The sequence below is a fragment of the Falco biarmicus genome, chromosome 4 (genome assembly GCF_023638135.1).
Source record: "Falco biarmicus isolate bFalBia1 chromosome 4, bFalBia1.pri, whole genome shotgun sequence".
Classification (NCBI taxonomy): Eukaryota; Metazoa; Chordata; class Aves; order Falconiformes; family Falconidae; genus Falco; species Falco biarmicus.
In genome coordinates, this window is record NC_079291.1 from 75,083,201 (window position 1) to 75,103,593 (window position 20,393).

General features: G+C 58.9%; 1 protein-coding gene across 3 annotated transcripts in view; it reads left to right on the top strand.

Annotated features, from left to right (window-relative positions):
* LOC130148802 (mitochondrial Rho GTPase 2) overlaps positions 1 to 19,932 on the top strand; it is a 45,327-nt gene extending 25,395 nt beyond the window's left edge. The window contains exons 36-59 of one of the 3 annotated variants that reach the window (XM_056337806.1): positions 438 to 560; positions 760 to 940; positions 1,399 to 1,529; positions 2,522 to 2,665; positions 4,412 to 4,531; positions 5,028 to 5,112; positions 7,028 to 7,086; positions 8,205 to 8,286; positions 8,410 to 8,453; positions 9,756 to 9,809; positions 10,211 to 10,263; positions 10,820 to 10,928; positions 11,395 to 11,496; positions 11,951 to 12,049; positions 12,506 to 12,614; positions 12,866 to 12,986; positions 13,855 to 13,939; positions 15,098 to 15,243; positions 15,332 to 15,432; positions 15,504 to 15,634; positions 16,101 to 16,181; positions 16,383 to 16,505; positions 16,611 to 16,813; positions 18,108 to 19,932. In XM_056337806.1, coding sequence (XP_056193781.1) covers positions 438 to 560; positions 760 to 940; positions 1,399 to 1,529; positions 2,522 to 2,665; positions 4,412 to 4,531; positions 5,028 to 5,112; positions 7,028 to 7,086; positions 8,205 to 8,286; positions 8,410 to 8,453; positions 9,756 to 9,809; positions 10,211 to 10,263; positions 10,820 to 10,928; positions 11,395 to 11,496; positions 11,951 to 12,049; positions 12,506 to 12,614; positions 12,866 to 12,986; positions 13,855 to 13,939; positions 15,098 to 15,243; positions 15,332 to 15,432; positions 15,504 to 15,634; positions 16,101 to 16,181; positions 16,383 to 16,505; positions 16,611 to 16,813; positions 18,108 to 18,225 — 2,604 coding nt within the window. In that variant the 3' untranslated portion in view covers positions 18,226 to 19,932. Of the gene's footprint in view, positions 1 to 437; positions 561 to 759; positions 941 to 1,398; positions 1,530 to 2,521; positions 2,666 to 4,411; positions 4,532 to 5,027; positions 5,113 to 6,559; positions 6,652 to 7,027; positions 7,087 to 8,204; positions 8,287 to 8,409; positions 8,454 to 9,755; positions 9,810 to 10,210; positions 10,264 to 10,819; positions 10,929 to 11,394; positions 11,497 to 11,950; positions 12,050 to 12,505; positions 12,615 to 12,865; positions 12,987 to 13,854; positions 13,940 to 15,097; positions 15,244 to 15,331; positions 15,433 to 15,503; positions 15,635 to 16,100; positions 16,182 to 16,382; positions 16,506 to 16,610; positions 16,814 to 18,107 lie in introns of those variants that run through there. The other 2 variants (XM_056337804.1, XM_056337805.1) reach the window with 2 other exon arrangements.
* The last annotated feature ends 461 nt before the right edge of the window (positions 19,933 to 20,393 follow it).

Here is a 20,393-nt window from a genome sequence, read left to right on the forward strand (position 1 = left end):
GGCTTCATTCGACTGCTGCGACTTCTGCCTGCCTTCTGTTTGCTAGCTGGACATCCACGTTGGATAATATTTTCTTTGCCTAAAACAAAAAAAAAAATCCAAACCCAACCGGCCCGAGGAGTGAGCATTTAGAACTTTGCTGTTGCTTTAGGGTACCTGTGCTACAGAACAAAGGGTTCAAATGGTAGAAGAGAGAAGGTATTTTACATGGACCTATGTTACGTAGCGCCTAGCCCTACCTTCGGGGTTGAGTTTACTGATTTCCATTACAAGCCTAGCTGTCAGCCCCAAATTTAAGCACAAATTTACACTTAGGGCTTCTTGTCTGATGTCTCCCATGAGAGGGGTCCTGGGGGATGAGAGGGCCAGAGGAACTGATGTGCTCTAGGCAGGGGCAGCTGCAGAGCCCCTGTTCCCCAGCTTGTTTCTCACTGCAGGTGACCGAAGTGTGCTTCAGTCCTGATGAGACTCATTGTGCAACGTGTGGGGAAGACGGCAGCGTGAGGATTTGGTCTCTGGGCAGCATGGAGCTGGTGGTACAGTTCCAGGTGCTCAACCAGGTAATTGTTTGTGGTACGTCGATCTCTTCCTCTTGGCTCGGGGATTGCTGCCTGGGATTGGAAGGGCTGCTGTATTCTCACGAAGTAAATTAAAGCTGGAGAAATACTTACAGGTGGAGCTTTAGCCGTTAGTGCACTTAGTTGCACATCCCTGCAGTCTGCACTGTGTCATCGGGTCTCTGCCCTGGTTCCTTTGCAGAGCTGTCAGTGCCTGGCCTGGAAGCCTCATCCCATCGTTGCCTGGGGAGCTGAGAGCCAGCACGTAGCGGCAGGGTACAGTGATGGCACCATCCGTGTGTTCAGCGTTTCCAGGACAGAGATGGAGCTGAAAATGCACCCCCATGCTGCTGCACTGACGGCAGTTGCCTACTCCACAGACGGTGAGGCTGCCTGTCAGGACAGTGGGGAGACGTTGCCTCAGGGGACGTGGCTTGGTTGTGCCTGGGTTACCCTGGCCTCCAGCCACTCGGCGTGCTGGTGACCTGCCCAAAAACCTGGGGCCAGGGAGAGCCGGAGAACTTGTATCAATGAACTTTGGTAGCTTGTGCATGTGGTAAATGGGACATGGGAGGTATATTGGCAATGGTATAGCAAAGGGGTTTGAGTGCAACAGATGTGCCTTTGTGTCCTCCTGCCTGCAGCCTGCAGTGGCTGTCCTTCAGTGCAGAGTTCTAGTGGGTGTCTCTGAGACATCTCATCTTACCCAGCCCTTGACTCTGATGTTCCCAGCCTTTCACCGTGCTTTGGGACACTGGTATCCCATGATCTTGGACCTTTTCCCTATGGGCTTTTTCTTCCTACAAGAAGTGTCCCGTTCTTTCCTTTCGTCTGCCCACAGGAGAAATGATCTTATCAGGGGGCAAGGATGGGCTTGTGGCCGTCAGCAGCCCTCGCACTGGAATGACTATCCGTGTCCTCGCAGACCACAAAGGCTCCCCCATCACTGTTCTCCAGTGCACCAGGAAGCAGGTGAGACCTCACCCTCTGCCCTGGCACTGTCCCCCACGTGTCGCAGCACAGCTGTAGGAAGCAGTGTGGCCAGGTTGGTCAGTGAGTTTGCTTTGTTGTCCCGTGTTTTTCCTCTCCGGGCTCCCATTCCCTCCAATAACTTCTGTTTGGGTTTTTCTAGGGATATAGTCACTGGATTAGAGCTGCACGTGTTGCCATTGCAGCCCTGAGCGAGGCTGTGCCTGTGGGTGGGGGGGCCCTTGGTGGCTGCTGTCAGCACACTGCACGCAGCTGCGATGTGTGCCTGTGCCACGGGCTCTCTGAGAACAGCACCCCTGGCGAGTAGCCCGGGCTGTGAGCTTTCAGTTCGTGTGACCCGAGAAAGGGCTCAGCGTGCTTTCCCCCTGTCGCTCCTCAGCAGCCTGGCCTCCTGTGCATAACTGACTCTCTGTACCATCCCTCTGTGGGCTAGGAAGACTTGGTTGTGCAACAGTGTGATGGTTTTGGCATCTCCTTTGTCATTCTCTTCATAGAGTCTTTTTCCTTTCCACAGCAGAAATGAGAATAATTTTGCCTAAGTTCTCAGGCTTTAAAATCATCCGTGCTGCAAGGCTGTGTTCCCTGGTAATTCTACACTTAGGTGATCCTCCTCTATTTTAAGTGAAGGATGTTGTTAGGGGACACATGGTATTGGCAAGCGCTCCCCTAGGAGATGTGCAGATCCAGAGGGCATCCCGGGGAAGAGATCTGTGGTGTTCAGGCCAGGCACTCACCCCTCTTCTGCCGGGGCTTTCAGCCCAGAGCGTGCCACTGGTTCCAATACCACGGCTTCCTTGTCCTATTTTATTTGAAGTGACTTTCAGCACTGCCCAAAGAGAGGTTAATCCTGGCACTGATCCCCTACAGCATAAAGCCTGTGTTCCCACAAGCTCCTGCCCCACACTCGATCTAGTGGCAGCTTCCTTTAAAGCTTCTGTACTGCCAGAGTGACAGCACTTGTCTGTCTTCCGTAGTACCATGACTTTGGGGTGGAAGGAGGGGAGCTCTGGCTGGCCACCAGCTCGGACCGGCGGGTCAGCGTCTGGGCCTCCGACTGGCTGAAGGATAAGTGTGAGCTCCTCGACTGGCTCAGCTTCCCGGCGCCTGCCGGCCCCGAGGTGAGTGTGGCCCTGGCCAGCCCCCGCCTGCCCATGGCATGGGGCTTGGCACCAGCCGAGCTGGAGGAGGGATGCCTCAAGGCTCTGAGCAGGATGGGGCCAAAGAGAGAGTGTGAGCTTAGGAACATCACCTTCGTTAGTTCTGCTGCTCACAGAGTACCTTGTTAATGAACCTTCTTGCGTGTCAAAAGGCAGTGGGAATTGTAGCAGCACCTAACTGCTGGGGAGCGCTGACTTTGTAAGCGTGAGGAGTCAAAAACTGCATCTGCAAAGAGCTGACACCCCTGTGCTATGCAAAACAGAGCACAAGCAGCAGTGAACACAGCATGCAGAAGAGAGACCTCATTATGAGCACACTGCCAACTTTGACACTCCCAAAGAGCATGAATATTCAGAGCCAGGAGCCCAGTGACAGGTTCATAGAGCCAAGTACTCTAGCCCTGTATGTCTGTGATGCTTTGCAGAAGCCTTTGGCTCCAACCCAGGTGTGAGATTTGGGCAGCAGGATGCCTGCTAGAAAGGGAGGAGGGTCTGTATTGGAGAGTACGTGGAGATGGTCCCCTGTACATGTGACACTGGCATGCAGAAGGGAGCTGGGCCTCTTTTGGGGGCAAGCGATGGTGCCTTGGTCCAGACAGTGCTTGGCCCTGAGGGTGGCAGGCTCATACAGCAGTTGAGTTTGGTCAATGTTTCTTTGTTTTTTTCCAAAACAATGGATTTTCTTTCCATGAAGGTGTCATGGTTTAACACTAGCCAGTAACTAAGTACCACGCAGCTGCTCACTCGCTCCTCCCTCACCCAGCGGGATGGGGAGCAGAACTGGAAAGAAATGTAAAACCGAGGGTTGGATAAGAACAATTTAATAACTGAAATAAAATGAAACCAAAAGAACAATATTAATAATAAAAAGAAGTTGTAACGAAAAGGAGAGAAGGGGAAAGGAATGAAACCCAAAGGAAGAGAGAAAAGAAAGCGATGCACAATGCAACTGCTGACCGGTGCCCAACCAGCCCCCCGAGCAGTGCTCGGCAGGCCCCAGCCCCATCCCCCCAGTTTATATACAAACCATGAGGCCCCATGGTATGGAATGTCCCCTTGGCTAGTTCGGGTCAGCTGTCCCGGCGGTGCTCCCTCACAACTTCTTGTGCCACTCCAGCCTTCTCACTGTCAAGGTCTGAGAAACTAAAAAGTCCTTGAATTAGTATAAACATTACCTAGCAACAACTAAAAACACCAGTGCATTATCAACATCCAAAACACAGCACTGCATCAGCTGCTAAGAAGAAAAGTAACTCTATCCCAGCTGAAACCAGGACAGAAGGCAGCTCACTACAGGTCTCCCCACAGTAAATGGGGGAAGGATTGATCTTGTATCCATTACTAAAGATGTTTATCTTCTGCACCTGATTTCCTTGTGTTAAGCTGATCCATAACACAATCCCGCCTTCAAGCCCACATAGCAATAATGCCTCTGTGGAAATTCAACCTGTTGGACCCTCATGTGTCCTGCTATGACAGTAAACAATTTGCTTCAGGTCTCCATGGCAGTGTGTGGTTGCTCCTTGCTTTGCCATGAGAACATCTGAGATGGCAATGCAAGAGGGAGGAAGCAGCCTCCATCATCCTAATTTCCCACTGCTTGGACACCCACAACCCAAGGGCTGGTGTCCCTCCATGCTCTCGTTTTGTCCCCACTCTGTCAGGTCAGGCTGGAGAAACTAGCTTCAATTTTGTTCCCTTCACCAGGGTCTCATCAGCCTTCCGCCCAGCCTGGCTGCCTTCTGCCCTTGGGAACACGGCACCCTGGTCTACGTCGGCTTTGGGATGCAGAAGGAAGCCTTGTTTTACAGTCTGCGCAAAAAACAGGTACCCATGCCCTGCCCAGGTGGTGTAGGCACTTCTCTGCTGCTGCGGGGTTATGGCCACGTCGAACAAGGTGCAGTGGGGGGAGGCAGCGGTGCCTTGCGTGTAAAGCCAAGTCTGAAGGTGTGGGGTAGGCTCAGGCAAGCAGCTGCTCAGGGCAACAGCTTTTCATCTCAGAAACTCCCCAGCCTGGCCCAGGTGAGCAGCAGGGTCCTGCCCCTGCCTTGGGCTGCGTCTGGGCAGGCTGCCAGTCTCCCCTGCCACCCTGCTGCCTTTCCATCTGACTGGAGGGGAAGGCGCTGGCTTTCAGGAGCACTGTATCTAAATCACTGAGCCAAGTCTCCTCTGGAAAGTCGATGCCTTTGGCAGGTTTCCGTGGTCTGAGAGGTGCTGTGCATCTGTCAGCCTCCCCTTTGAGAGGAGCCCTTTACCCTCCTAACTGCAGCCGCTCTGCCTTCTCATTTCTGAGGCATTGGTATGTTTCTCTTTCTGGAGACAGGTAGTTGAGAAGATCTCCTTGCCGTACTTTGCCACGTCGCTCAGCCTGTCTCCTGCAGCGCGATTCATAGCTGTCGGCTTTGGTGGTGAGTACCAAGGGGTGCCGTGGACTCTGCTGCCCAGGCTGCCTTGTCCCCAGCTTACCTTCGGCAGGTAGGGGTCTCCCATTCTTTCTGCAAGTGAGGAAACCAAGCATCCTTTTCCTTTTAAACAAGAGAGACGTGCACACACAACAGCCCATATCCTCAGACTCTGAAAGCTACAGTCCTGGGACTGTGGGCAGGGTGTGTTGGGCAAGGAGAGTGCTCCTGGAGACTCCTAGCTTAGAAATGAGATGCATGAGCTCAGTCCTGTTTGTCAATGAGCAGGATTTCTCACTCGACTGACTTCATGGGATTACAGGGTCTCTTCAACTCTGTGTAGCTGTGAGCTACAGCCCGGGGTGCAGAAGGGACCCTCCCACAGCACAGGGACCATTGGCACCCTCCTCCTGTCAAGGGCACTGTGCTCCTGTAGCTGCTTGCATCTGTCCTACTGGGGCAGCGGCTCCTGAGAGCAGGGTGAGCTCCACACCTGCCCCAGAGCTGCAGGGCACCTGCTGTGAGCCCAGAACCAGGTGCTCCATGGGGGTGTGAGACAGCAGCACTGCACTAAAGCATGCCACAGCATCCATTACTGCGGTGTGCCAGCCTGACACAGTGTGGGGCCGCCAGGTCACGCGCTCCCCCCGGCTGCCCACTTGCCTTGGCAAGAAGCTGTTATGTGAAGAAGCCTGGTGGCTCAGTGGGGAGAGGGCTGGTGGGTGAGCAGGAGCACTGGTGCTGGCAGGGACGAGGCCTATGGTGGTGGAACCTCCCTCCCCCAGCGCTGACTGCTCTCCTTTCCCCACAGAACGGCTCCTGAGGCTGCTGCACTGCCCTGCCAGCGAGGCGCAGGACTACACCGGCCACGATGACACCGTCCATTTCTGCCGCTTCGCCCCCTCCGGCCGCCGCCTCGTCACAGCTTCCCACAGCGCCGTTCTCCTCTGGGAGCTCAGGGGCGGCTGAGGCAGGAGAGCCCCAGGCCCCGGCCCCCAGGCCCCGGCCCCCAGGCCCCGGCCCCCAGGCCCCGGCCCCCAGGCCCCGGCCCCCAGGCCCCGGCCCCCAGGCCCCGGCCCCCAGGCCCCGGCCCCCAGGCCCCGGCCCCCAGGCCCCGGCCCCCAGGCCCCGGCCCCCAGGCCCCGGCCCCCAGGCCCCGGCCCCCAGGCCCCGGCCCCCAGGCCCCGGCCCCCAGGCCCCGGCCCCCAGGCCCCGGCCCCCAGGCCCCGGCCCCCACCTCCTTCCCCGCGCGGGTTGCTGGGGCCGGCTGCGGCGGCGGGCCCGCAGGCCAGGCCCGGACGGTTGTGGGATGTGTTTTACAGCCCCGTTTGCTGTTTGTTTTGGATTTTATTTTTAAATAAAACATGGAAAACCGAAGCCAGGAGGTCTCGGGGTGCTGCGCGCCGAGCCCGGCCGCCGGGGGGCGCCGCTGTGCCCGCGCCGCTCTGCGCCGCCGCTCGCTGGTGAGGCCGGAAGCGGCGGCAGGCGGCGGCGGCCCCGGTGCCGCCATGAAGCGGGACGTGCGCATCCTCCTGCTGGGGGAGGGTAAGGCGGGCGCCGGGGGCATGCCCGGGGGCGGCGGGGCCGGGGGCTGAGCCCCTGGGGCGGCCTGGGGCCGGGGGGTGCCACCGGGCACCGGGAGGGCCTCGCCTGCGCGGGGGGCCGGGGCAGCGGCCGGGCCTGCCCGTGGTCCCGGCGGGGCGGGAGCCGTGGCCCCTGCCGGCGCAGTGCTCTCGGGCCGGCCTGGCCGGCGCCGCCGGGGCTCCTCGGGCGATCCGGGCGGAATCGTGGCACCCGCGTCCCCGTTTGCCCGCGGGGGTGACTGACTGACCGGCCGCTGGCTCCGCCTGTGGCGGCCGTTGTCCCCCGGCTGCCTCTCGCCCCGCCGGGCCGGTGCCAACCTCTTCCCTTTCTTTCCTAGCCCAGGTGGGGAAGACATCTCTGATCATGGCCCTGGTGGGCGAGGAGTTCCCTGAAGAGGTGAGTGTGAGGGGGGGAGCCCTGGGCCCCCGGGCCGGCTCTGTCCCGGGTGCCACCGGCCCGAGGCGGGGGTGCCTGGAGTGCCCCAGCTCCCTGGGCCCGGTGACAGCCCCGGGGTGGCGCAGGACGGTGAGGGCCCCGTGGAGCTCCAGCTGAAAGGCTGTTTTCTTCGCTTTGTGCTCTAATTCCTGACTTGGGGCCCTCTCTGCCCTGGGGAGGGGCACAGGCACCTGCTGCTGGGGGACTCTGCACCCACCAGGGTGGCAGGCTGTGGGGCCCAGCCTTGCCCTGCGCGGCAGGGCTGTTTGCTCCCCGGCGCCAGCCTTGCTGTGCCGACACTGGCACCGAATCGTTGGGATGGACCAAACCATGTTTCCTGTCTTCTGTGCCCACCTGGAGGTGGGCTCGGTACTTTGAACTGGGTCATCTGTGAGGAGCAGCATCCAGCCTGCCTACGTGTGCCCCTTGGAGCTTCCAGCTCAGGGGCTTACTCTCCCAGTGTGGTTCAGATAAGGAAATGGGATCGGTCTGGCTGGGCATGTTTGCCTCGTGCTGCCAGGTGGTTTCTTCACTGCCTGCGAGCAGATGGTGACCTCTGCGATGTTTGTGCTGGGAAGCATCAGCTCCAAGGGTTTGGGGGAGGACTGGCTCCGCGCACCTTCCCATGCTCTCGCAGCAAAGCCTGGACAATCAGCTTAGAGCTTCTCCCAGCTGCCAGGAGGTCAGGCCGGAGAGCTGGGGGAGTGCTGAGGCTTATCTCCGGAGCTGTAGCAGGGGTGACAGTGCTGGCGATGACTCATCTGAAAGATGGCTTCTCTGGTGGGACTCTGTGCTGTCAGGAGCTGCCTCTCAAAGGAGGGCTCGTCTCAAGGGAGGGCTCGGGACTGGAGGGTGGTTGAAGGTTTCACCCTGGGGACACCAGCTGTGTGAGGGCTGGACTGTAGTGAGCTGTAGCGGCAGCTGCAGCCCGGTGGGCTGGGTGGTCTGTGGCCTGGAGCTCATCCCACCCTGGCAGGGATGGAGCTGTGCAGCTGTATTGGGATCTGAAGTCCCTTGTTACCTGTCCTCTCGGTTGCATTTGGCATGGCCGGCTGGACTGGAGTCTGCTGGCTTTGCAGGTGCCCCCTCGCGCGGAGGAGATCACAATCCCAGCTGATGTCACCCCTGAGAAGGTCCCCACACATATAGTGGACTACTCAGGTAGGGCCTGTCCCCCCTCACTCCCTGCCGGCCTCACTTCTCCCCTTCTCTGCCTGGTTGAGGGGAGTGGGAAGGGGGCCCTGCTGCTGGGGGCAGCTGGTGACTGCTCTGTTCCATTTTCAGAGTCGGAGCAGACGGAGGATGAGCTGCAGGAGGAGATCGCTAAGGTGAGCGGGGCTGGACACAGAGGTGTTGCAGGACAGGAGGCTGCGGTGCCTGTAGCCCTGCAGCCAGCGTGGCTGCTCACTCTCCCCATTGGTCACCCGGAGATGCACAGGCAGTTGGTTATCTGTGGATTAATGCTGTCATTTTGTTTAGAGGTTTGTTTAATCTTTCTCTGTCTTGTAAGCTGTCGTGTGTGGCTTGTTCTAGCCCTCCAGGGAGCCTTCAGGGGGGCAGGGGGGCAGCTTGCTGCCCACCAGGAGGGGGAGGAGGAGGAGGCAGCTGAGCAGACAATGTGCTCTTAGCCTCCAGATGTTCCCAACGGACTCAGAAGAGGGGAGAAGCAGTTGCTGAGCTTGGGTGAGACCACCCTGCTCCTTGTGTTAGGTCCCTGTGGCTGCCTGGGGAAGCAGTGGCACAGAGGAGTTGGTCTGGGAGCTGAATCCCTGGGGAGTGCTGGGCAGGGAGGAATGAGGGCTCCCACATCCCTCAGAGCAGCCATGGAGGAGTAATCTAGTTGGCTGGCTGGGGTGAGCCCAGCTGCTCTTCTCTGCCCTGGGATTAACCTCGGCTCTGCAGGGAGGAGGACCTCTTGATTATGGATAATAAAACTGTCTCTCCCCTGTGCACCTCACGTGAACAAAGCTATTTAATCTCTCCACCTCAGTGGCTAATGGTCAAGGAGTGGGCACGGGGGTCCTGCTCCCTCCACCCAGACAGCAAGAGCATACAGAGGCTTAAAACAGCTCCAGGAAATCCTGCCTAAACCCTTGTGTGTCCTCGGGATTAGCGTTAAACTCTCTCCTCAAAGGGCCAGTGATCCCTCCTGTCTGCTTCAAATGAAGCATTGGTGTCAGCGCTGTCTGCATGGGGTCAGAGAGGGGAGGAGGGCAGCGGCCACTGGCCCAGCGTGGAGCACGGGCACAGCCATGCTGGGGGGGGGGAGCAAGGGGCGGGGAGCAGGGAGCCGGGGCTCCAGGCATGGAAGCAGATGTGCCCGCAGCAGCTCCTGAAGCAGACGAGCCCCCGTCTTTGCTCTGAGCAGCCTGTTGTAGAGCTTGTGTTGACGGCATGCGAGTTGTTGCTGTGGGAGGGCTGTGTGTACGTGTGCACACTCACGCGCGCTCAGCTGTCGCTGCTGGGTTTCAGTGCGAGCGTGCTGACAGCACGTGGGGCCGGGGCTCCTGGCCGTGGGGCTGGCCTGCCGCTACCGCAGCACCGCGCCTTGGGCTCAGCCGGCCTCCCTGCCGCAGGGAGCGTGCCGTGTGGACCCTGGCTCACCACCCTTTGCTGCTTCTCTCTTGCAGGCCAATGTGGTCTGCGTGGTGTACGATGTCACCAAGGAAGCCACGATTGAGAAGGTAACGGGTTCCCCACCAGCCCTGCTCCAGCAGCAGCACCAGAGGGGAAGGGGTTTCCAGCGCTGGGTCCTTCCCTGCTGCCCCAGCTTCTTGGTGTGGGTGGGTACTGACAACCCCCAGCCCTGTGAAGGATTTGGGGTTTGAGACCCCTGCAAGCAGAGGCTGGCTGAGCAGAGCCTGGGCTTGCTCCCACGTTGGCCATTGTCCTCACGTGCTGGGGAGCAACAGGTTTGTTGCATCCTTCTGCTGGCATCCAGCATCCCTGGCTCTGCGCTGCCTGCTGGTGTGGGGCAGTGCCGGGGAGCAGATGGCTGCAGGGCCCTGCTGGCTGCCCCGGCACCTGTGCTGGGAGCTGCCTCTCAGGCTGCGCTGACAGCCCTTTCCCTGTGCTTGCCTTTCAGATTCGCACAAAGTGGATCCCTATGGTGAACGGGGGAGTTGAAAAGGGCTCCAGGTACCGTGTGTGGCGTGGTCTGCGGCTGCAGAACTGGGGGATTCAGCAGGCTGTTGGGGTGCCCACCACCTTTGCCCCCTCCTGAGCTTACTGAGATCAAACCAGCTTTATGACTTGTGGCCAGACCACTTGCAGCAGAAGAACGTGGGAGCTTTTCTCCCTCGCAGATCCAGCTGAGGCTGAGGGAGAGGAGAGGGTTCCTTCCCCCCTCTATCTGTTCTGAGCCAGGCAGGGAGAAGAGGCTGCCAGGGGAGTACGGGAGCACAGAAGCCACAATCTGTGTGTGGATCACTTAGGCAGAAGGCTGCTGTGCTGGATTAAAGGCTCCTGAACATATTGTTGCTGGGTGAAAGCGTAAGCAGGATCAGGCAGTCTGTTTCTCCAGATGGGTGCTCACAGCCGTGGGAGGGAGGAAAGCTGCTCTGGACCTTGTAGAGGAGGGTGGGGAGGCTCCCTGGCCTGCTGCCTGGGAGCATGCATGGCTGGGGCAGCGCTGAGACCAAGAGAGGGGTGGCCTCACTCATGTTCTCTGGCTCTCCATCTTTTTTTTTCCCAGGATCCCCATTATTTTAGTGGGAAACAAGTCTGACCTGCAGGTGGGGAGCTCCATGGATGTCATCCTGCCCATCATGAACCAGTTCTCAGAGATTGAGACTTGTGTGGAGGTGAGAAAACTGGAGGGTTTCTGTAAAGCCTCCCTGAGGGTTAGGAGCACTTATCTGGCATGAGTCAGGGAGCCTTTGTGCTTGTGGAGACCTGTCCTGCAAATGTTGCTCTGCCAAAGTACCCCATCTGGGTCTTGAGAGCCTGTGCTTTAGGCTTTCTGTCCTTTGCCACTTTGCAGGGAGTGAGTTTCAGTGTCTGCCCACTCTGGCTCTCCAGCTGTAACTGATGCTGGAGCTACATGGCAGCCCTGCTTGGCTCTGGGGCTGTGGAACACACATAGCAAAGATGCAGCATGAGCAAGAGGTTTCCTTTGGTTTTTTCCTCATGGTGAACAGGTGTTGCTCTGTGCTTTGATGCACAACTTATCTGGCTTGGGGAGCTCGTGTCGTCTTCCTCCAGCCCCTTATCACCAGCCCATCACCTGTCCTCGCTCACAGGGCTGTCTCTTCCTTTGAATTCCCCCAGTGCTCCGCCAAGAACCTCAAGAACATCTCTGAACTCTTCTACTATGCCCAGAAAGCTGTGCTGCACCCCACCGCCCCTCTCTATGACCCAGAGGAGAAGCAGGTAGGAAGCACTGTTCCCAGCCCCTTGGAGGAGTCTCCTTCCCATCACAGCGCTCTGGTCTGGTGCTGTGCTTCTGCCCCTGGGTAGGAGGGTGGAGAGTTTGGGCCAGCGCAGCCAGAGCAAGGGGAAGCACCCATGTCCTGTGCTGGGTGTAGCCAGCTGAGCATATCCAGGCCAGAGAGAGCTGCAGGGACCTGGGGCATGGTGGGGCAGAAGCCCTTATGCTCCAGACCATGTGTTGGCCACGGTGGGAAGGGTCCAGGAGAAAACTTCCCGTGGGCTGTCCTGCTCCTGACTCCCACCTCCAAGGTAGCTGCAATAGTGGCCTAGCTGGACCGTGCACCCAGCCAGTAAAGGAAGGGAACCCCTCTGTGCATGGGGTGTCAGGAGGCAGGAGGAAGAGCCAGGTCGAAGGTGGTACCCTGGTTTTGTCACCATGGTTGGTCCCTTGCAGCTGAAACCTGCGTGTGCACGAGCGCTGACCCGGATTTTCAACCTCTCAGACCAGGATAACAACCAGATCCTTAGCGATGATGAACTGAACTACTTCCAGGTACGGCTGGCTGCAGGGCTGAGATATTCCCCAGTCCCTTGTGGAAAGCCCCTGGGGTCCCCTTTCCATCCAATACCAGGCAGAAAGGCTGACTGTCCCTTCTGACATAGCCGTCCTGTTTACATTCAGTACTTCTGCTGTTGCGTAGCTAAAGCACCGTAGGGTGCATCTCGGCGCACATGGGGATCCGCAGGTCTTCCATCTTTGTTAGGCTTGGGCCAAGTTTGCTCTGCAGTGGTAAGAGCAGGAGGCTCTGGAGGTAGATGTTGAGTCGTATGTTAGTGGGATGCTAAAGAACAGGGGTTTGGTCAAGGTCTGAGGCAGTAATCCATGAGCTGGGTGGATTTTCTCTCCTAGAAACACAGTCTCCTTGCCAGGGGAGAGGGATGGTGGTGAGAAAGAGGGTTGTGCTGTGTGTGCTTTGCTGACGATGAGCACCTTTTTCTTGGGAGGTAGAAGTCCTGTTTTGGAAACCCACTGGCTCCCCAGGCACTGGAGGACGTGAAGATGGTTGTGTGGAAGAACACTACAGACGGGGTGCAGGACAACGGCCTGACATTGAATGGTAACAGCACAAGGGCTCCGTGCCCCTGCCCAGCAAGGGATGGAGGGACCCATCTCGTTCAGCACAGTGTGAGGGGCCCTGTCCTTGCGGCTGAGCCTCCTGCCTCTCAAGCCTGAGCCTGCTGTGACTGCTGGAGCTCTCTGGCCAAGCAGCCTGTTTTCCCAGGGAAAGTGTGGTCCTGAGGAGTGGAACCCTGAGGCTGAGTGCTCAGTTGGCCCCGCTGTGTCTGAGCCACCTGATCTCCTCTGCAGGCTTCCTCTTTCTCAACACGCTCTTCATCCAGAGGGGCCGGCACGAGACCACCTGGACCATCCTTCGCCGCTTCGGGTACGACGACGAGCTGGAGCTGACGGATGACTATCTCTACCCACAGTGCGTATCTTACCATGGAGTGGGGCGGGTAGGGTGTGACATCCTCATGGTGCGCAGCTCAGGCACCAGCACCTTTGCTGGCTCCTTTCTGCACCCTGGGGTCTACTGCATTCCTCAGCTGAAGCTGAATCCGCACCCTTAGGTCATGGTCAGGTTTGTGCTCCTCACCTTATCCTGTGGGCAGGAGCTGACAACGTGGGGCTGGCAACAAATAAAACAGGCCTTGGAGCTGCTGATTGTGCTGCTGGCTCTGATGTAGGCGGACAAGGAGGTGGGGAATGAATGAAGGCCTGTCCCAACTTCCCTTGGCATCAGCAAGGGGTTTTTGAAGGCTGTTCTGTCTCTGCCTGAGCTGAGGCAGAATGGTTCTGTCGGGGGCAGTGAGCTGTCAGCATCTCCCTCCCGGCTGATTCTGCAGCTGCTCTCTCTTCTCTGCTCCCTGCCACCCTGGAGGTGGTGATCTGGCAGTAATGAAAGGGTTTGGTTTGTGAGCTGCCTCATCCTCTCTCCAGACAGCAGCCTGTGCAGGGAGGTGACAGGGCCTTTGCTGGTGGAAGGCACCCCAGGGGTAGTGCCGTGCCCTACTGAAGCCCTGGGCATGAGGCAGAGCAAGCGCTAGATCATCTCCCCGGCTGCTTGGGCAGCATGGGTGTGCCAAGGAGAGGCCACTGTGCACCCTTGAGGGCTTGTCCCTAAAAGAAAAGGGCTGTGTCAAGGAATAGCCAGGCCTGGAGACAACCGCTGGCCTCAAGCAGGGTGACAGTAGGGAGCTGTGTCCTCTGGGTGACATCCAGCTTGGCCGAAGACCTGCTCACACGCTGCCCTTTACTCAGGGCTTGAGGAGGCTCACTTGGATCTCTTCTGACAGGTTCCGCCTTCCTCCCGGCTGCTCCACAGAGCTCAACCACTTGGGCTACCAGTTCCTGCAGCGGCTGTTTGAGAAGCACGATAAGGTGGGCAACATGCGGTGGAGCTACCTGGGGAGGGGGTGCTGCTCTCTGCTGGGCTGCATGTTTGGGGGTAGCCGCTCTCCTGCCCACCCCTCTGTTGCAGGGAGCAGACGTAGTGCCAGTGAAGGCCTTTCCTCTGCCACTGTGCTCCCTTCACAGCCTCTTGCCGAGGCTTTGAGAGCAGGAGGTGGTCACGGCAAGCTGTACAGAGTCTGATGGCAGCAGCATGTCAAGGGCACGGGGTTGTGGTTGCTACCCTTGACCAAAGGGCAGCCAGTAAAGTTTGGGCCTTCAGGGGATGGGTCTGAGTTAACATCACAGTAGTGTGGCCCCTCATAGTGCCTGGCTGCAGCACGCAGGGTGGCAGGAGAAGCAGGCACAGCTGCTGGCCTGCAGCCACGGACCAAGCCCAAGCACCCACACAGCTGCCAGTCCTGTGGAGGGGGTGCCAGGCTGGAGAGAGGGAAAGCAAACAACTGATCTGTGCCATGCTCTTGCTCTTTGGAGTGTGGGAGAAGGGAATTTGTTGGATCTGCATGCACCTGCCCAGACTAGTTATTCAGATGCTGATGTGCACCTGGGGTACAGCAGCTCTGCAGCCACTGGGAGCTGCAGCACTGAGTTGATGCATGTCCCTGCGTGCCCAGGTGCTGGCAGATCCTCCTCAGGCACACCAGCCTGAAGGTGCTGCGTTGGTGTGTGGTTAGCTGCTGGTCTGGTGGCCACACAGACCTTGGGTTAGTTATCTTGCGGTGTGGAAGGCCAGGCTGGACCAATGGAGGCTGCTGCGGGGTGGCTGGCCCCAGGGACGCCAGGAACAGCAGCTCAGGGCTGTGGGGCGAGCGTGGACAGGTCCTGCCCGGTAGCAGGGCTGCCAGTGGTTCCAGCTGTGATCGCAAAGCAGAATCGGCCTGCCTCTTGTGCAGTGATGGGAGTCCCTGGGGCATAGGCCCTCTGTACGCTCACACAGCTCTGGCTTCGCTTGCAATTGATTTTTGCCATTGAAAGCATCCCTGTGTCATTCTGCAGCAGTGAGGGAGGTGGGTTTTGTCCCGGGACCCTCTCCGGACCCTGACAATGCATGGTGTGGCTGCAGAGAGCTGCTGGTGCCTGTACAGGTTGTGTCGTGCCTCAGCTGCTGACTCCCCTGTGTTTTGGCAGGACCAGGACGGAGCCCTCTCGCCCACAGAGCTGCAGAACTTCTTCAGTGTCTTCCCCTGCGTGCCCTGGGGCCCTGAGCTCTACAACACGGTATGCACCACTGATAAAGGCCTGCTTTCCCTGCATGGATTCCTCTGCCAGTGGACGTAAGCTCAGTCCCTCTCCCCTGCCTTTAGTCATGTCACTTAGCCCTTGCTGATCTTGCTGGCTTCCCGGTGCGCTCTGTCTCTCCAGGCTTGTGGCTTACCTGGATGTGCGGCACTGCCTGGAGTGCCTGGGCTACTTGGGCTACCCCATCCTCTCGGAGCAGGACTCCCAGACACAAGCCCTCACAGGTACGGCCATGCCCTCCCCTCCTGTCACGGCTCAGGTCCCTCCTCTCGCTCACCAGCCTCTCTCCTGCCAGTGACCCGGGAGAAGAGGATTGACCTGGAGAAAGGCCAGACCCAGAGAAACGTCTTCCTCTGCAAGGTGCTGGGAGCCAGGGGCGCAGGCAAGTCCGCCTTCCTGCAGGCCTTCCTCGGCAGGAGCCTCGCGGTGAGTGGCTGCTCCCCTCTCCGGCCGCGCTGCGGCAGGGCGTCCCAGCGGAGCAGGAGGCAGAGCCGTGAGGCCGTTGAGTGATCTGCCGTGTGATGGCACCTCCCTGCCCATGGCCAGGCCCCAGCAGCCAGGCAAAGGGCTTCACAGTCCCCTCTGTGCTGCTGGTGCCAGTCGCTGTGGCTCTTGCATCCTTAATTTTGCCTGAGGCAGTGGGCCCGCTCCCTCTGCTTGTCCTGAGGATCTCGGAGGGGCTGTGCCTTTCCTGGGCAGCCGTATCTCCCCGATCTGACCGAGGTGATGCTGACTTTCCCTGCAAGTTATGAACAGCCCCACGTCTCGTGGGCAGGCTGGCCTTCAGGTGGCCGTTACAGCACAGGGACTTGGGGCAGTGGGCAGTGCTCTCCCTCCCCTAAGCACTGCTCTTGCTCCCTGCTGTCTGAGACGATGTTTTCATTGGTGGCAGGCCCAGAGGGAGAACGCAGGGGAGCCATCCCTCTACGTGATCAACACGGTGCAGGTCAACGGCCAGGAGAAGTACCTTATAGTAAGTCAGGGAGAGAAAGGAATCGCTGCTGGCTGGCTGACGGCAGGGCTGGGCTGTGTCCCCCCATATTGCTGCAGCAGCATCCTGGCACCCCTGGGCTGTGGCTGTGGTCATGCCAGCACAGTCCGTGTGCTGGTGTGAGAAATGGCCTGTGCCCTTGAGACGGTGCTGTGCCACCCATCCCTTCCCTTCCTGCTCCAGCTGTATGAGGTCAGCGCTGACACGCAGTTCACGAAGCCGTCGGACGCAGCCTGCGACGTCGCCTGCTTCATCTACGACCTGAACGACCCCAGATCCTTCAGCTACTGTGCCAGTATTTATAAGGTGGCTGGCAGGGGCCCTGTGGGACGTCAGGCTTTGCATGGCAGCCCCACACGTCCCAGGGGCTGGGCACTTAAGCCTCGCTGCGACTTCTCCCTCTCTCGGCAGCAACACTACATGGACAGCCAGATCCCCTGCGTCTTTGTGGCCTCCAAGACAGACCTGCCAGAAGCGAGCCAGCAGCCCGGGCTGTCCCCCACCGAGTTCTGCTACAAGCACTGCCTCCCGCCACCCTTCCTCTTCTCCTGCCACGGCCAGGGGCCACCCGGCACCACCATCTACACCAAGCTGGCCACCGCCGCCACCTTCCCGTTAGTATCCTTCCTGCGGAGGGGGCTCAGCTGGGAGCAGAGCTTGGGGAGGGGGGCTGCGTCCGAGCCCTCTGCCACGGTGCTGTTGGTTTGGTTTCTTTCTTGGTGTCATTCGCTCATACAAGTAATTGAAACGAAAAAGGCCACTTCTTCCCCTACTTGGAGAGGGTGGAGGCTCTCTTCTGCCTCGTGTCTCTGGCAGATTATTATTAGATAGATCCTGCCACAGGAGTTTTTATTTTTGAAGCCTAAGATAAAAAATGCTGAAGGGGAGTAGCCAGCCTAGTTTGCCAAGGCCTGCAGAGGCGGGGGTGGCAGCTATTTTCTCCTGATGAGGTGGATCAGACTGAAAAAAGAGGTCAGTGAAGCGAGACCTCTGTGCGCACAGCCTGTCTTTGGGAAGGAGCCGCACCTGAAAGGGGCTGGGTGACGGGGCAGGGGGGCAGACGGGCTGGTCGCAGGCAGTGGGGGGAGATCTGGGAAGGAGAAGGTGTCTGCGTGGGGCATCGCTCTGCTCGAGAGGTGGAGGGGGCTGAAAGCTGAGGGCCGGCACAATGCTGGGGGCAGAGCCCTCCCAGGGAGAGCATGTGGGTGTGTTGGAAGACAGGATGCGATTACTAGTGAGTGGTTTTCCCTCCAGCTTCTTTTCAATAAACAACTTTATTTTTAGAGCTGACACTTTTTTTTTCCCTCTGCAGTATTAAAATTTAAATATTCTTAATATATCTTAGGGTATGTGGTATAAATAAATAACAGCGTAATGGAGGGCCAGGGATTGGCTGTTCTCCCCTGATTTACTGGGGAATGAATAATGGATATGTCTTTCCTCCTCAGAGGAGCATGTTGATGCAGGACAGCGTGTGTTTAGGAAGGGAGTGTGTACGCTCAGGCAGGACTTAGGTTGGTGTCACTGGCTGTGCCAGCGTCTCCCCCTGCATCTGCTTCTGGGTCTCTGTGCACTTGGAGTTGTAAAAGCAGCTTGACCTAGAAAGGCAGATACATACCTCCTTGCTCGTACTAATTATTTAGGTGTTGGTTGTGCTATTTCCAGACCACAGGAGGGTAAAGCTGCATTCGTCCCACCAGCAGAGCAGAGAGCCATCACTTGGCTTGCTGATGATGCCAGGCAGTGGGTTCTCTGGCTTGCAGGACTGGGGAGCCTCTTGGTGCTCTCTGCCTTCAGCTGGGCACAACACTGTGGTCACCTTCTGTCCCCCCCTGGGGACACTAGCGTGGCGTTTGGACAGCCCTCTCTGTGTGCCTCGCTCACTGCCTCTTCTCTCTTTCCTTGCAGCCACTTGAATGCCGTGGAGCTGGGAGCCGCGTCCTTCTGGCTCCGGGTGGCTCTGGGGACTGCGGTGACTGCTCTGGTAGGGTTCACGCTGTACCGCGTGCTAGCCAAGAACAAATGAGAGTCACTCTCCACCCTGTCCTCCCTGTGACACCAGCCTCCCCGTCCCGAATGATGCCCCGGTGAGGGGCCCTGCCTCAAGCTGGTCCCTGGTAGGAAATCCTCCTTTCCCCTCAGCCTGGATTGCAGGACCAGTGAAACCGGACTTCCCAGCACCAGCAGGATAGATCCCCCGGCACCAGCCAGCCTAACCCTGCCAGCCTCTGCAGCCTCTTCGCCCACATGGCTTCTGCCCAGCCTAGCAGCAGGGGCCAGGCAGCTCAGCTGGGGGCTCCGCCTCACCGGCAGCTGGAGGATCACCCTCATCTTTTATTCTGTTAAATTTTTTTAACGTTTGTTTTTAAGCTCAAACTGAGTGTTTCAGTATCTGTTGGGCCGGGCACATCCCTTCCCCCGAGGGCTGTGCTGGTGCCTCAGCTCAGGGTGGGGCAACACTCCTGCAGCCCCTGCGGCCTCCAGCAGCAGCAGAGCTGTCGATCTTGGCACCAGCCCCACACCTCCCTCTCTGGTCCCTGTTTCCCCCAGCCAGCACTGGGAAAGGCAGCCGTGGAGTGCCAGGAGCTCACACCCCCCACCCCTCTTTTCAGGTCATGCCTGGCCCCTCTCCCTGGGCTGCACGGGGTGGGAGCGATACCCAGGACCTGTCCCGGGCTCCTTTTGTTTCTGCACAAATTCTGAGTCCTGCAGTGTGCCAGGCTCTCAGGCCATCTGCCCCTGCCCTGGTCACCAGTGTTACGGCCACCAGTATTTGAAGGGCCTCAGGAGGACTGGTAAGCTGGAGAGGGCTGCGAGGGCGTAGGATGCCCGCAGCGCTCCGGAGGGCAGGCTGCAGTCCTTTCCTGGCAGTGCCGTTGCTGAGCTGGTGCCACACCGTGCCATACGCTGGGACATGGCCCTTGTCCTGCTGTCCCCTCTGTGGGGCGGTGGCCATGCTGAGGCTGTCCCAGGGCATGAGGCTCTGGGCGTTGCATCTCCTGATACAACTGGAAGCTCGCTCCTCTGTCCCCTGCCTGCACCCGGGCTGGCGTTTGCTGCCGGGCAGCTGCTGTGACTTCAGCTCGTTGCAGATCCAGGGCCAGTCCCACAGCGTCCCTGGCCCCCAGTCCCAAAGAGCAAGGCCAGGCTTGCTGGCCCCCTGCCCAGCTCGCACCCATCCTGCGACTCCAGCCATCCAGGGGGTCTGCTTCTGGCTCAGTGACACGAGCTCTTAAGCTTTCTGAGCACACTCAGGGTAGGTTTCTGTGCAGGCAGCTGGTTGGGGCAGCACCGAGGTAGCAGCTGGAGTTGCTTTTCCGTATGTTTTGTTTATTTAAACTTATCATGTCCTGGAGCCGGTGAGGGAGTTGGGAAGTGGCTGGGTGACAGCCGGCATCTCTTATGGGGCAGTCCCAGGGTGGTGCCCCATCCTGCTGGTGCGTGGTCCCCAGCACTGGCAGGACAGAGGGTCCCTCCCTTGCCAGAGCTCCTGTGCCAGTTGGGCACCCACTGCTATCGCCCTTGCCACTGGCCCATGGTTCATGACACTGCCAAGGCCATGTCCCTGGTGTTTCCATGTCCCTTCTCCGTGCCCAAGCCCACCGTGTGTGGCTCTGCGAGCCAGGCCTGTGGCTGGTGGTCTGACCCCCTCCCAGCACCGGTCCGTGTCTGGCAAAGCCATACCGTGTTAGGTTTGTTCTCTATAACAAAATAAATTTTTACACACCTTCCACTTGCACACTGTGTCCTGCATCTCACGGGCAGCAGGACCCCTCACCCCTGCCCCAGGGCTGCACAAAGCTTGGGGCCTCGCTTGGCTGGGGTGTGAGCAAGGAGACCCGCCAGGGCCTGGGCTGCCCACCCCCTTTGGGGGCAGTTACGGGGATTTAGGGCAAGAGCTAATGCCCAGCCCTGTGGGACAAGGCTCGGGGCTGGCCCAGGGCTCTTTGGTGCCTGGGGACATGGATAACTCCGCAACAGGTGCCAGCTGGTGGGGACAGGCAGGGAAGAAGGAGGTGGTGGGTCCCTGAGTCACCGTGGCAGAATGTCCCAGTTGGTGGCCCTGTGTGGGGTTAGGGGCTCCCCACTTCCCCACAGCTGCCTTCCTCCCGCAGGCCTGCGGCTCCCGGGGCTGTGCCACCTCCCCTGCCTGTTCCCGTTTCCCCGTGGCAGCTTTTCCCTTCAGCTATTTCT